The sequence below is a fragment of the Danio rerio genome, chromosome 4 (genome assembly GCF_049306965.1).
Source record: "Danio rerio strain Tuebingen ecotype United States chromosome 4, GRCz12tu, whole genome shotgun sequence".
Taxonomy (NCBI): Eukaryota; Metazoa; Chordata; class Actinopteri; order Cypriniformes; family Danionidae; genus Danio; species Danio rerio.
The window spans coordinates 21,445,920-21,459,216 of record NC_133179.1 but is presented as its reverse complement, the minus strand read 5'-3'; the positions used below and the strand labels follow the sequence as shown (position 1 = coordinate 21,459,216).

Sequence of the window (13,297 nt, the reverse complement as noted above, 5' to 3'; positions counted from 1 at the left end):
AGCCTCTGTTTTCACAATTCAAATGCATCATCTTAAAAGTTATCTAATTTGAAGAGCGTTTTCAAAACCAAAGCCTAAAAATTCTTTATGAGTGTGGATTGATGGCCAAAATGTATTAATGTGGACAACGCCTGAAGATTTTGCTATGGAAGACTTCTGAAGAGTCACAATACTGACTATTACTGATGGGCACATTTTTTAATTTTCCATTTACATCAGCATCCCACTTACTGTATTAACAAGGCATGCTGTTTTTGCACGACCCGATACAATCAATCAAATTCTAACAATAACCGCAATCAGAAATAAATCTGCAAAAAAGTGCTGATGGGTTACGAGCATGAAGCTTGGCTGCTACACAGTGTGTGTATGTCAGATTCCTCCACAACCCCAACTTCCCGTAAACAGTTTCTTATAAACAGACACACTTCCTCACTGTAAAACCTTTACATACGTGTGTGCACACACATGCTGGCAGCAGGTGCAAGATCAATGGGCATTCAATGAAACAATGAAACCTCCTACGCCTCCCCCAAAACACCATCTCACAGTTAGCCTTGAACTTAAAAAACTAAAGCTTTTACTGCAGTCTTTGTGCTCTTCCAGTCTGACAAGCATACCTACATGGGAGTTGTTAGGAGAAGCCCACAGCAACTATCCCAATATTCTCTGCTGTACTCATTGACATGCAGAAAGTTATAGCCCAGTACCCGGTCGGTCCATTCTATTGCAGAAAAGACCTGTGGGGTCACTAAAGCCTTTACTGTAGTACAGCTTAGCAAGAGTTTAATCACTGCAATGTGCTTCAGCAGAAACAGAGGAGAAAGAGGATTCAACCTAAACCGACCAAAAACATCAATAAAAACATCATCGTTTGCCACACCAAAAGGTATAAAATAATAATTATAATTTTATTAATAATAATCTTATTAGAGTCTTTGTGATTTTATGACAGGTGCAACCTAATGTGATTTATTTACCTTAGATACATTGCGATTGAAAAATTATAAAACTGTTCTCACAAAGCAATATAAATATGTGACAAAATATATGGACACTTTAGCTTATTTTAAGAGTAAAGTCATCACAACAATATCACAAATGTATATATAAGAAATATGAAGAGATACATAAAATGTATTAAATAAATAAATAATCAATCAATCTTTTATAGAATATAATGATTTAAATCCCATGACACTTCTTAAAATTGTACGGTAGGTGTTAATGCAATACTGGGCACTTGTTTCAAAACCGTCAATCTTTTTGTTATTTTTTTGTTTTCCAATAAAAGCACCAATTCTATTAGCAAAACAATAATTTCAAATAGTTCAACCTTTTGATCAACAATTTAAAAATGTGAGAAAAATGCAGATGCTTTGATAAAAAGGGATTGTTTTTTTAATTAATCAATCAATCAATCAATCAATCAATTAATCAATCAATCAATCAATCAATCAATCAATCAATCAATCATCCAGGAATAGCAGATTAAGTCTAAAACTAATACATCAGAAAAATATAACAAGCATCATGTAATTACAGTGCACAATTACTAAATAACTAAATCAAATACAATGAATATAAAAAAAGACACTTACCATTTGAGAGTGACTCTTTGGACAGCTGTTAATATCTTCTATCTTCTCATTAGCTGCAAAAACGATATTGCTTGGTTAAAGGTCTGCAGCAAACTGATACAAAAAAAAAAAAAAAAAACTTGACTTTGGCTGTGGCTTTCCATCCACAGTCATGAGGCAAGAAATTCTGCTTGTGCAGCTTGTGAGAGTTTGTGACTGAATGAGCATGTGTATGTTTGCAGTGTGTGAGAAAAAGAGGAGAAAATGAACGGCTGTTAATTCATCAGCTGTCGGTTGTGAGTTTGTGACATAAGATCTGCCATTGTATGCTGGAGGTTCATAATAAAGTTTCAGGACAGCCCAGAGGAGGGGAAAACGGGATGGGGGAGAAAGAATGAAGGAAAAATAAAAAAAGACAGACTGACACACATGCACACAACGCAAACCACGCTGGGCTCACTAAAGTGAACACATGGGACACACATGCTTTAATAGTGTAGAAACAGAGTGTACAATTCGCATTTTGTAGATTTTCTTCACTTCTAATCTAGTTCAACGTGACCAGAATAATATGAAGCTGAATCGCTCTAAGTAGTTATGTTTTACACAAATAAATTTATCACTCAAATGAACTGTGAAGATTTATTAGCCTGCACTGTGTATGAGCTCTCACCTATTATCTGGATGATTTCTGCCAGCAGAACTCCATCGGGTATGTCCTGAGTCAGGTCCTTAATAAGCCTTGGACAACCGGACTTAGCCAAATAATGGTTCGCCCAATCAGTGTAGATCTATGGGAAGCATAAAAAAAGAAGATGGATGAACAAAAAGGAAAACAGTGTCTAGAGAGACAATGCAGATTACTGAAGAAGACCTAACCAGGCAAAACGTATCTATTTCACAGACAATTTACTCAGAACTGACCTGTAAGCAAATTAGAGAAAGAGAAAAGCAGCCAGCTTCAGTATAGACAAGCTGAACTTAATTTAATCAAAACTATCAATGAGACCTCAGCAGTTGTAATAAATTATCTGGATTTTCTTCAGGATGAATTCCAGGCCTTGCATGACATTGTGACACTGCTGATCCATTTAATCAGATGTGGATTACATGGATAGTATAGACTTACGACAATTTAACTTTTCCAAAAGCTAATTCTTCTCTAAAAGCTGTTGTCATCGCACTTTGAACTTTGAAATCGGAGGTATCTTTTAAATTAGGTCCTTGGTGTACATTTGGGGTTCCTTTTTATATCAGAACTACACCAGAACTGAAACAGCAAAAAAACTAAAAGCAGCACAAGGGAACACTAAATAGGAAGTCTTTATTTATTGCTTAATATACTAAGCCTGTTCGAACCAATGCAACCCCCTAGTGTCTCAATAATATGTTTAAAAGATTCCTTGGATATGGTGTTCCTCAGGGGGCTGTTCTAGGGCCCCTTAAAAACTCATGTCGCAAATCTTAGAGCTCTGCTCTTTCATTGTGATCTTAGGATTAGATCTCATTACACAAGAGGCAAGCCGTTTTCCATTTCCCACCTAAGTAAGAGCACCCCAGTGGAAAAGGACACTCTCAGAGCTCACATCCTTCAACTAATAGGGTTGCCTGTATGGGGCTTGTCTGTAACATTTCATATTAGTATGTTAATTATACAAAGACTGTCAGGGGGGCTCAACTTTTTCAGCTCAACCAAAGAAAAACATGTATCTGACTTGATCAAAATGGTCAAGCATCCTGCTATTTCTCTACTATATGTTCTGGCTTCATTTATACATTCTGAGCCTTAATTAGGGTGGTCAGACCACCCCCAAACCCCCATAATCTGCACCCTGCTTCATGTTAAAGTTTTGAATGATGTACAGAAATGTATTTAAAGTGGTAAAGTTAATTTACTCCCACAAACCCAGTAAAATTTCAAAAGAATTTTCATTCATGCCGAGTTTCATTCTAGACCATATTATAATGTCTCATAAAACGTAAAAAGTTGAGCCGCACTCAGACACAGTGACCAATTAAACACATTTCTGCCTTTGCCAGGCAAGAGGGAGCATTCCACTCAAAGATGCCACAGTTCAAAGGTTTTGTCTGTTGTGGTTTCAGCATATGATGAGAACTCGTTAACGAGAACAGGGTGATGAAGAGCCCTTTAGTCATCCTCCCACTTAAACATAACACAATGCAAAAGAGATCCAATAAAGGCTGCCGCTCACCACTCCAAACCACAGTCACCTCAGAGAGTTGAGTAAACAAACAGCTACACTACCACACATGCCAACACCTCCAGTCACGGCAGAGAAAACAGCAACAACAAAAAAGTGAAAAAAATTACACATTTCTGCAGCATCAGCAAAGCCAGGTGAATTCTGTTATGGTTTAGCTTAGATATTGATGTTTTGGTTCATCCTGTGGCTCGGGATGCAGGAGGAAGCAGAATTTTGTTTTACCTTAGCAAAAGGTCAGAAATGAAGTGGAGTACAAGAGAGTGATTCTTCGCAGCACAACCCCATTCCCCTTTTCCCTGTCTGACAGAGAGTTGAGAGAATTAGGGGTGCCGCAGTGCCACAGTTGTTCATGTGCTCAACGGGCAGAAAATGTCCATCTGGACCTTTGAAAGGAAGGAAAGAAAAAATCACTGTCTTCCTCGTATTGCCTTTTTCACCCAGAGATCAACAAAGAAAGCAGAGAGAGGCATGGGAAGAGAAAGCAAGATAAGAGAGTGAGGTGACAGAGAGAAAGAGAGAGATAGACAGATAGCAAAAAACTACAGAAACTACAGATAAATAGCCTATTTCATGTCTGGAATTGTGAAATTAGTAACACTTTAAAATATCTTGCTTTTACTTGTCCGGAAGGTAGCTGGCAATAGCACTGTCAGGTATTTTATGCTGTATGTTTGTAAACTCTGGTTTAATGCTTATATTTTCAAATGAATTACATTAGCCAATCACTTAAGCCTAAAAAAAAAAAAAAAAAAAACAGTGCTGATGGCACCATGAGATAGAGGGCACAAAAAGGAAAGATGTCTATGAGTCTACAGTTTTCTACAACTGACTACAAAGCTACTTTTAAATGGCCATCAATGGAGAAAGATGCTTTTCAGGGTAGTTCTCACAAAGATAGTGTTACTTCCATAAAAAGCCCAGCACTGAGGTTTGGTAAAATGTGTCATGCACATCATCTTGCAAAAGAAAAAAAAATGTTTTTGTGTATTTGTATGAACAGGAATGGTTTTGACTGTGCTGTTATTTGTACACCAACAAAAAAAAAAAAAAAAAAACTGAAATACTTTCCTATTTTTGTACTGTACTGTGCAAATGTTTCTTCTGAAGCAGACAAAATGTTTTGTGTACCTGTTGAAGTAGTGCTATAATGCGGAGTTCTATTTCACACTAAGCATAGCACCTTTCTGACTTTAAAGAGTTCACTATTAGCTGATAATCGATAATAAAGCGTGTTTGGCATGCTGTCCTTGAAAAGAGCCCTGAGCTCAGAAGATCCTTGAGCCTGGGGCTCAGGTAGGATTTAAAAGCTCCCCCAAATTCAAATTCGGCCTATTCCCTGATTATTTGGGGTTGCCACAGCGAAATGAACCACTAACTATACCAGTATATGGCTATGCAGTGAATGCCCACTACTGAAACACTTATATACTGTGTCAATTTGGTTTGTTCCATTCATTTATACTGCATGTCTCCGGACTGTGGGAGAAAACTGGAGTAGGGGAAACTCACACAAGCACAGGGAGAACATGCAAACTCCGAACAGAAATATCACCTGGCCCAGCCTGAACTCGAACCAGTGACCTTCTTGCTGTGAGGCGACAGTGCTAACTACTGAGCCACCGTGCCGCCCTTTCAAGGTTTTTTTAGGAAAGAGGGGGGGGGGGGGGTAGGGCTGGATAGGGGGATTCTTCGAGGCGAAGATGACTAAGGTAAAAAAAAAATCTGGATATTTATGTGTGTTTGGATTCATATGATTTGTAAATCATATGATAGCTAATGCATGATCAGTCGTAGTCAATCATAAGCATGTGAACCTCTCGAAAATTCACTTAAATTGTGGTCCTCACAACCTGGGACCTAACCTAGTCTGCCACACTTATACAAATTCAATGTTGCTTAAAAGCTTTTTTATTTCTGTGCCACATGTTTAGGACAGACCAACAGCCACTCCCCAAATCCTATTGGCTAAGCTAACATTGCTGTGCAGTGCTGGTTAGGACGCTGAATAAACAAATGGATGTTTTGAAAACAGCACAGAGCCACAGTGATTTTACTTTTCAGAGAAAATTGGGTTACCTACAGTTCTCTCTGCATATTAAGCTGAGATAAGAGAAGGCGTTTAACCCAAAAAAAATTACACACGTCAGCTTTAACTTGGGCTTAATAAATAAATAAATAAATAAACAGAAAACGAAAAATAAAAAGCTGACAGGTAGAGGAAAAGGAGATTCTCATTAAAATAAGGCTAAAGGAATCTCTCCTCCTCTTGGTAATGAGGGCAGAAGTGGATACAGATGAAATCTCCCTGAGAGAACCATTACCACAGTCATTTACTTTCTTAGCAACAGATTGGTTCATCTGAAAACCACCATTAACATTTTTATCAGCCTAGGCAACAAACAGTATAGCAAAGAGAAGCCCTGTTATCCAATGCACATGATAACCAGCAGCACACTGTAAATGCTTTAATCAATGCTGCCATTAACACTCAGGCACGAGGGAGGGTGAATCGGGCCAGTCTGCAGCTGTAAATAAGCGTCTGTTATGGCAGAAGGAAACTGGCTGTAAAGCAGTCTTTTCAATCCGATAGTTTCACGGAGGGAAGTACATTGAGCCAAGGTTAAACAGTTTCCTGTCCCGTTATTTTGGGGGACAAACTTGCTGAGGTTTCCCACTGTGAGCCCGGCAGCATCTTGCGAACACATCCCAAAGTCAGTCCCGATGCTCCTCGGTCCCCAGATGTGCACTGGATCTAATCTAAACTGCATTAATCTAGTGTCCTAGCACCATTTGACTTCACTCACAGCTATTTATCATGCGTCACTGTTTCTTTTCCAGCAAGCCATTATTTTCGATTCATCCCAACAGCTCTGACACTGTGGTTTTGTCTCTATTAATGAGTAAACGTTTGTTTGGCTGATGCATCACTTCACTGTAAAACCTAACTATGCCACCCTCAGCGTTCACAAAGCATTAAACGGACACACACTCACACGGCTGTCATTCATGAGCGCAGCCTCCTCCCCTCGTGAGCAGGTTGCCAACGCACACATACATGGGTCCAGACACACACATCCATCAAACAAAAACACAAATCCCCAGGCTTTGTCCCTGACTCTAAGAAGCAGCCAACAGTCCCTGCTGTTTCAGCCTGCTCAAGTTAAGCCCAAGTGAAGTGTGTGTACCTCTTAAAGAGTATCTGAGTCCAGGTTGTCCCCGTCCTCAGCGTCCCGTTGATAAACGGCAGCGTTCAGCTCTCTCTACAGTCTGCTCTCTATGCAGTGCCTATAACTGCGCAGGTACTGGAAGCCTGCAGTTGCAGCGTTTGTCCAATAGGGGGAATCAGCAGCTGAGAAAAGCTGTCATGCATGAGCCAGAGGGGTCTGTGAGTTCAGACTGATCAACGGACCGTATTTGGGTTTATTTGAAGGCTTTCAGATTATAATTCACAGGACTGTACAGCAAAAGGATGGAATTGTTTTGCTTAATAATTTATAAGGGGCCCCGTAAGCATATGGAATATTTAACAGCCTTGAAACACTTGAGGGCTGTTGTGTAATGTTATAAATTGAGTTACATAGGGCCGTGCGGGATTGTAAACCTTTCTATATTTTATTAAAGGAACCGATTATAATAATTGAAAACAAAATCAAGGGAAATGGATGGAGCCAAATCAACAAGGAAGCTGTTATACAGCAGCTTTGTTCTTAAACATTTACAGCACGAATATAAAACCTGACTACATTGTAAGTGCTATTAGTGTTTGCTTGTAGATGAGCAGAAGGCAAACAGTATTTCTTCAGTATGTTGTTTCTTAGATGTTATGAGTGTTTTAGAGTATCTTTACATGTTTTATTTGCTGCACTGAGTGCAGGAGGAAATAAAGGGACAGGAGCTGTCACTCGGGCAGTGCCTTTTCAAAAATATACATATTTGTACCCAAAGAGTCTACAGTGGCATCTTATACAGTGGTATAAGATATTTAACTAACCATGGTAGTGGATAACATATGGCAAAGTTTTATACCTAAAGGAAAAAGAGCTGTCACCAGGACAGTATCTTTTCAAAAGGTACACATTTGTATTTAAATTACACGTCTCAAGCTTGATTCCTGGAGGGCCATACCTGGAGCACAGGTTTGCTCTAACCCTAATCAAACACAGCTGATTCAACTAACTTAGGTGTTCAACCCTACTAGAAACTATTAAGCAGGTGTAAGTTAAGCTAAACTGGGTACTCATGTTGATACCTTAAAGGTACATATTAGTACCTTAACAGTGCAATAGTGCACATTTTTAAATATTTTGATGCTAATTTGTACCTTTAAGGTACCATTATGGACCCTTTAACTGCAAAAATGTACCTATTGAAAAGATACCACCTTTCATACCTTCAGGGATTGTACTATATATTGTAATATAGATGACAGGATGTAATATATTCTATCATCGTTTATTCTCACTGTTGTTTCAAACCTTTTTTGTTTTCTATTGGACACTAAATAATATATTCTGAAGAATATTTTGGTCTATTCAATCAAAATACTTTTTTATAATACACATTTTAAAAGACTTTTAGAAAAAAGTCTGGGTTTGGAATGAAATGTCCAAGGAGGAAAAAAAACATTTTTATCATAAAACTTACTAATAACGATTGAATAAAGAGACTGTAGAGGGACACATACAGTACAGAATGTGTCAGCAGCAAGCAGGAATAGTGAGACACCTTGAGGAAAGGGAATCATCATCTTATGACATTGTAGATGAGCAAGACTTTGCTGAATCAGGGCTGAGGCGGCAGCAAACACAGCTTACTGCTGTTTACCCATAGCGCACCAGCCGTCAGTCTGTGCGACACTCAGTTTAATGCAGTTTCTCCATTGATTTCATGGTAGTTTTCCATTCATAACGAGGCAAGACGTTCCACCACATGAGTGGAAGCGCAGACGGCTGACATATGGCTGTGATTCTCTCATTTGGCTCGGGGGAGATTGGAATAGGATGGGGTCTAGGGTTTTATTGTGTGTATACGGTTGTGAATGTGTATTTCAAACATTTCTCCCAGACGAGACCCTCAGCACAGAGGGGCGAGAGTGTTTGTCGTTTCTGCAAGGACGAGACGCCACTGCGCGCTTTGACAGGAAGTGCAGGCAGTTGGGCTGTCAGTACTAGTTTCCTGTGTGTGTACTGGCCCTTGGCTGCCCCTCATCCCATTGAGAGATGTGCCTCCTAAATGCTAGTCTTGGCCAGGACACCCACACACACAGTTGAAACAAGAGCATGAGAAATGTCCCTTCCTTTAACCTGGCATGACATTATCATTGTTGACTTGGTGCGAAGCTGACATTTGGGGAGTGTGAAATTTATAGGAAATAGCAAATCTGCCCGATAGCATTCTCATTGATGAGATTTCACAATTGACCAACATAAACTGGTGAAATGTTCCTCCTAATTATATATCAGCATGTAGGAAGATAACAGGTTTGCCATTTGCGTGCTCTTGACTGAAGATCCACACAAACGGCAGCCAGATTCATTAGCTGACCTGAATTAATCAATGTAAGTTGCTGTCAATGGAGTTAATGGTGTTGGTTTGAATGTTGATCGTACATTCAAATCTTCATGAGGGCTGCAAACAGAGACTCATTTAGTCTAGTTTCCCTTGAGAATTCACACGGAGCAGCTAACATCCATACCAAAGCACACAGACTCAGAGAATTCCCATCTCCGCAGTTCGGTAATTAAAGTATCTTCTGAGAATATACTCCAGAGTTAAGAAGGCTGTAACAATTAATGGATGACGATGATGAGTGTGAAACAAGGCTACAATATGATGAAATGACCCTCGGTCTTTGCCTTAATGTTATAAGTTTGAACATAATAGCTGTTTCGTGACCAACAATTGAAGTTGGAGTTGCGGCTCAGAGATAGGAAAGAGACTGAACAAACTAAAATATAAAGTTTGACCAACCGCAGTTCACATGAACAATATTCCAGACCAGCATTTTTAGGCTGACTCTGGTATGGTTTGTGGATGAAAATAGTGTTCTTGTTATCCAAGCAAACCAAACACTGATGTTAAATGAAGTAGGTTGTGTGAAAACCTCTTTATAGGCTAGAGTTTGGGTGCTTCAAGTCTATGCTATTATATATCCATGGCATTGCGCCTACTTATCAACAAAGAACATTTCTAACATTAACACCATTCTCTCTCTCTCTCTCTCTCTCTCTCTCTTTCTATATATATATATATATATATATATATATATATATATATATATATATATATATATATATATATATATATATATATATATATATATATATATATATATATATGTATATAAATATATATATTATATACACACACACACACACACACACACACACACACACACACACACACACACACACACACATACTGACAGCAATCTTCACAAACTAAACTGGTCTACAGTATTTCACACATCTGGAAGACATCGCTATGCCAAACTTGTTCGCTTTCTCTCAAAGCGTCTTTAAACAGTTTCTGGATTTCTTCCTTCCAGTACAAACATCATTATCTTGTCCAAAGGAGCCAGTAGCCCTTCATCTCACTTAATGTTCCCAATAATCACACCTGTCAGCCTCGTGGCCGCTTCATTAAAGGTCCACAAACATTCACAGCTACAGCCAAACTCTTCTCCTTTGAGCACCGTACAGGAAAAATGCCTCTTTAAGTGGAAAATAATGCAACACGTTGTAAAATCAAACACATTTGTAACCTTGCCACTTGTTAATGACTGGAATTCCTGCCGGGCAACAAATAAAATACCTTTCCTTGTATGCAAATGGGATGTAGCTTGTCTATAAAACCTGAGCAGTATTCTTTTCCCACATGAAACCTGCCAATAACATGTTAGCGCAAAAAAAAAACACATTAATAATAATATAAATAAATAAATGTGTACAATTAGTACATAAATTAATGTCAAACTGAAATTAGTTTATAATGTATTTTTGTATCCACTTCTTGGTGAATATAGACAATATATTTTAATGCATTTAAACAACACATGTTTTATTAGATAATTAAATTCTTTAAAATAAGAGTTTGGTTACCTAACATCTTTAGGAATACAAATATAATACATAAAAAATCTAATGAGGTGTTTTTAACAAAATGTAACAACATACCGAAATGTACTACTTTTTTATGGTTCTCGTAATTTTTCATTTTTCCCCAATATATTTATTGTTGTGAGCTAATTTTTGCACAGTGATCTTTATTTATTTTGTTAAATTAGTTTCAGTTTTGACTTTGGTACTGACTAGGTTGCTGTTGAAAGTGGTTTAAGTGAAGCCTCCAGGGGGCGCTGAACCTGTGGTCTATGTTAGTCCTAATGCCCCAGTAAAGTGAAGGGGAGATTATACTGTTGTGAGATCTTTCGCATGAGACTTTAAACCAAAGTCCTTACCCTCTGTTGTCATTAAACATACTAAAAAAATATTCAGAGATGATTCCTTGGATTTACAATTTTTTTTTTTACGTTAAGTGGCTATAAACAATTTATTTTGGATAAATTTAAACAAACAAATTAAGTTGAGTTTTATTAAATGTAATTTGTTAGTTTGAATTCAACAAAAATAAATTGTTTGCAAACAGTTTTGCAGACATCATTTTTTTCAGTGTACCAATGGACTTCTCAAAAAGAGTAGGGGTGTAACCCCGCTGTCCTGACCAAATTCCCTACATCGGCCCCTACCCATCATGGCCTCCCAATCAGTCCTATCCACCGAATTGGCTCTATCACTGTCTCTCCACTCCACCTATAGCAGGTGTGTGGTGAGTGCACTGGTGCCATTTTCTTGTGGCTGCCATTGCATCATTCAAGTGGACGCTGCACACTGGTGAGGGTGTGGAGAGACTGTGAAGCACTTTGGGTGTATGGCCATACACAATAAATGCGCTATATACATATAATGTAAATACACAATACTTACTAACTTAGTTATATATATATATATATATATATATATATATATATATATATATATATATATATATATATATATATATATATATATATATGCTGTATGAAATTATCTTATTTTACAACATCCTATAGAAAGTATCATTTAAAACAGATATCTGTAAAGGCTGTACTAATTTATGTCAGGCATTGTATGTGCGTGTGTATTAATATTTCTATATTATTTTATACATTACTTGTGACAATGCAGCATCCAATTATCTTTATGATATGAACACTGTAATAAAATAAAAAAAACATTTATTAAAGTTTTGAAAATCCAATCAGATTCTAACTTTGAAACAGAACATGTGAGAATAAAACTTTTAAAATATTTTTTTGTGTGTAGCCCAGAAAAGTGGGAATGTTTTTAGTTCTGATACACAGGAATATGCCAACAAAGCACTCTCGTTTGATGAGAGTTGAAACAGAGATATGAAGGACTTCACGGCAGGGGTGCCAGTCTCTTAAATTCTCTTGCAGTTGTCAATCAGCTGAATGAGGAGAGCGAGAAAGCGACAGGGAGGGACAGAAAGATACAGAGATGAAGAAAACTGGGGACAGAAACATGTGGGAAGAAAACACAAAAGCTGTGAAGCGACATTTGGGACTTACGGGAAGCCGAGGGGACTTTATAAAGGCTCCCTGCATTTCTTGAGCACAAACAGTGAAGGGCGTACTGTTCCAAGTGTCACCAGGGAGGATTCGACAAAAATGCCAAGATTTAATTGGATCAAATGTGAACTTTAAACTTGGGTTGGCTGCTTTACATGTCAGTCAAACACTGCAGATGGATCTTGCCCAGATTATGTGGCAATCACAAGTCAAAAGTTTCCATGTCAATATTAACCTGTCAATTTTGAGTGAAAGCTCTCCACTATCCAACAATTTACCATGGAAATCATGATAAACACAACAAGATGCTGTTTAATACGACTTACAATGTAGTGACGCTTACTTCCACCATTGCAAAAAAGAAAAATCTCCTTAGGCTGCCCCATTTCAAAACATGCCATTACTAAACCATGCAACGCTTCCAAAGAAGGTTTTGTCATCTAATTAGTAAGCACATTTCATTCAGCTGAAAGGAATAATGAGAAAATGAAAGTATATCCAGTGGGATCCAGTGTGAAATAGAGCTTAACCATCTGAGTCTTTAAATAATTCTGTTGTCTCAAGGTGAAATGCAGCAACACTCAGTAACACTTTTTTATGAAGGCCATATATATAATGCATTAATTCCATTCATAATGCATCCCTTTACACATTGTAATCTGGTGTATCTTGTCACGAGTGATTGTATCTGCAGGTAGCACGTCATAATACTTGTATTATTATTATTTTTTTAACTGAGCACAAGGCATTTTAGGTCACATTTATTTATTTATTTAGCAGACACTTTCATCCAAAGTGACTGACGAATAGATATATAGAGCTGTAACAATACATTGTAATATCTAAAATTGTGAAATAAAATGTGC

General features: G+C 37.8%; 1 protein-coding gene across 51 annotated transcripts in view; it reads right to left on the bottom strand.

Moving 5' to 3' along the window:
* The window catches only part of nav3 (neuron navigator 3), a 177,899-nt gene that overhangs the window by 126,459 nt on the left and 38,143 nt on the right, over window positions 1–13,297 (bottom strand). For all 51 annotated transcript variants that reach the window (XM_073946576.1, XM_073946590.1, XM_073946582.1 and 48 more), the window contains exons 2-3: window positions 2,254–2,371; window positions 1,602–1,654 (exon numbers count right to left, since the gene is read on the bottom strand). In XM_073946576.1, the coding sequence (XP_073802677.1) occupies window positions 1,602–1,654; window positions 2,254–2,371 (171 nt within the window). The remainder of the gene's footprint in view (window positions 1–1,601; window positions 1,655–2,253; window positions 2,372–13,297) is intronic.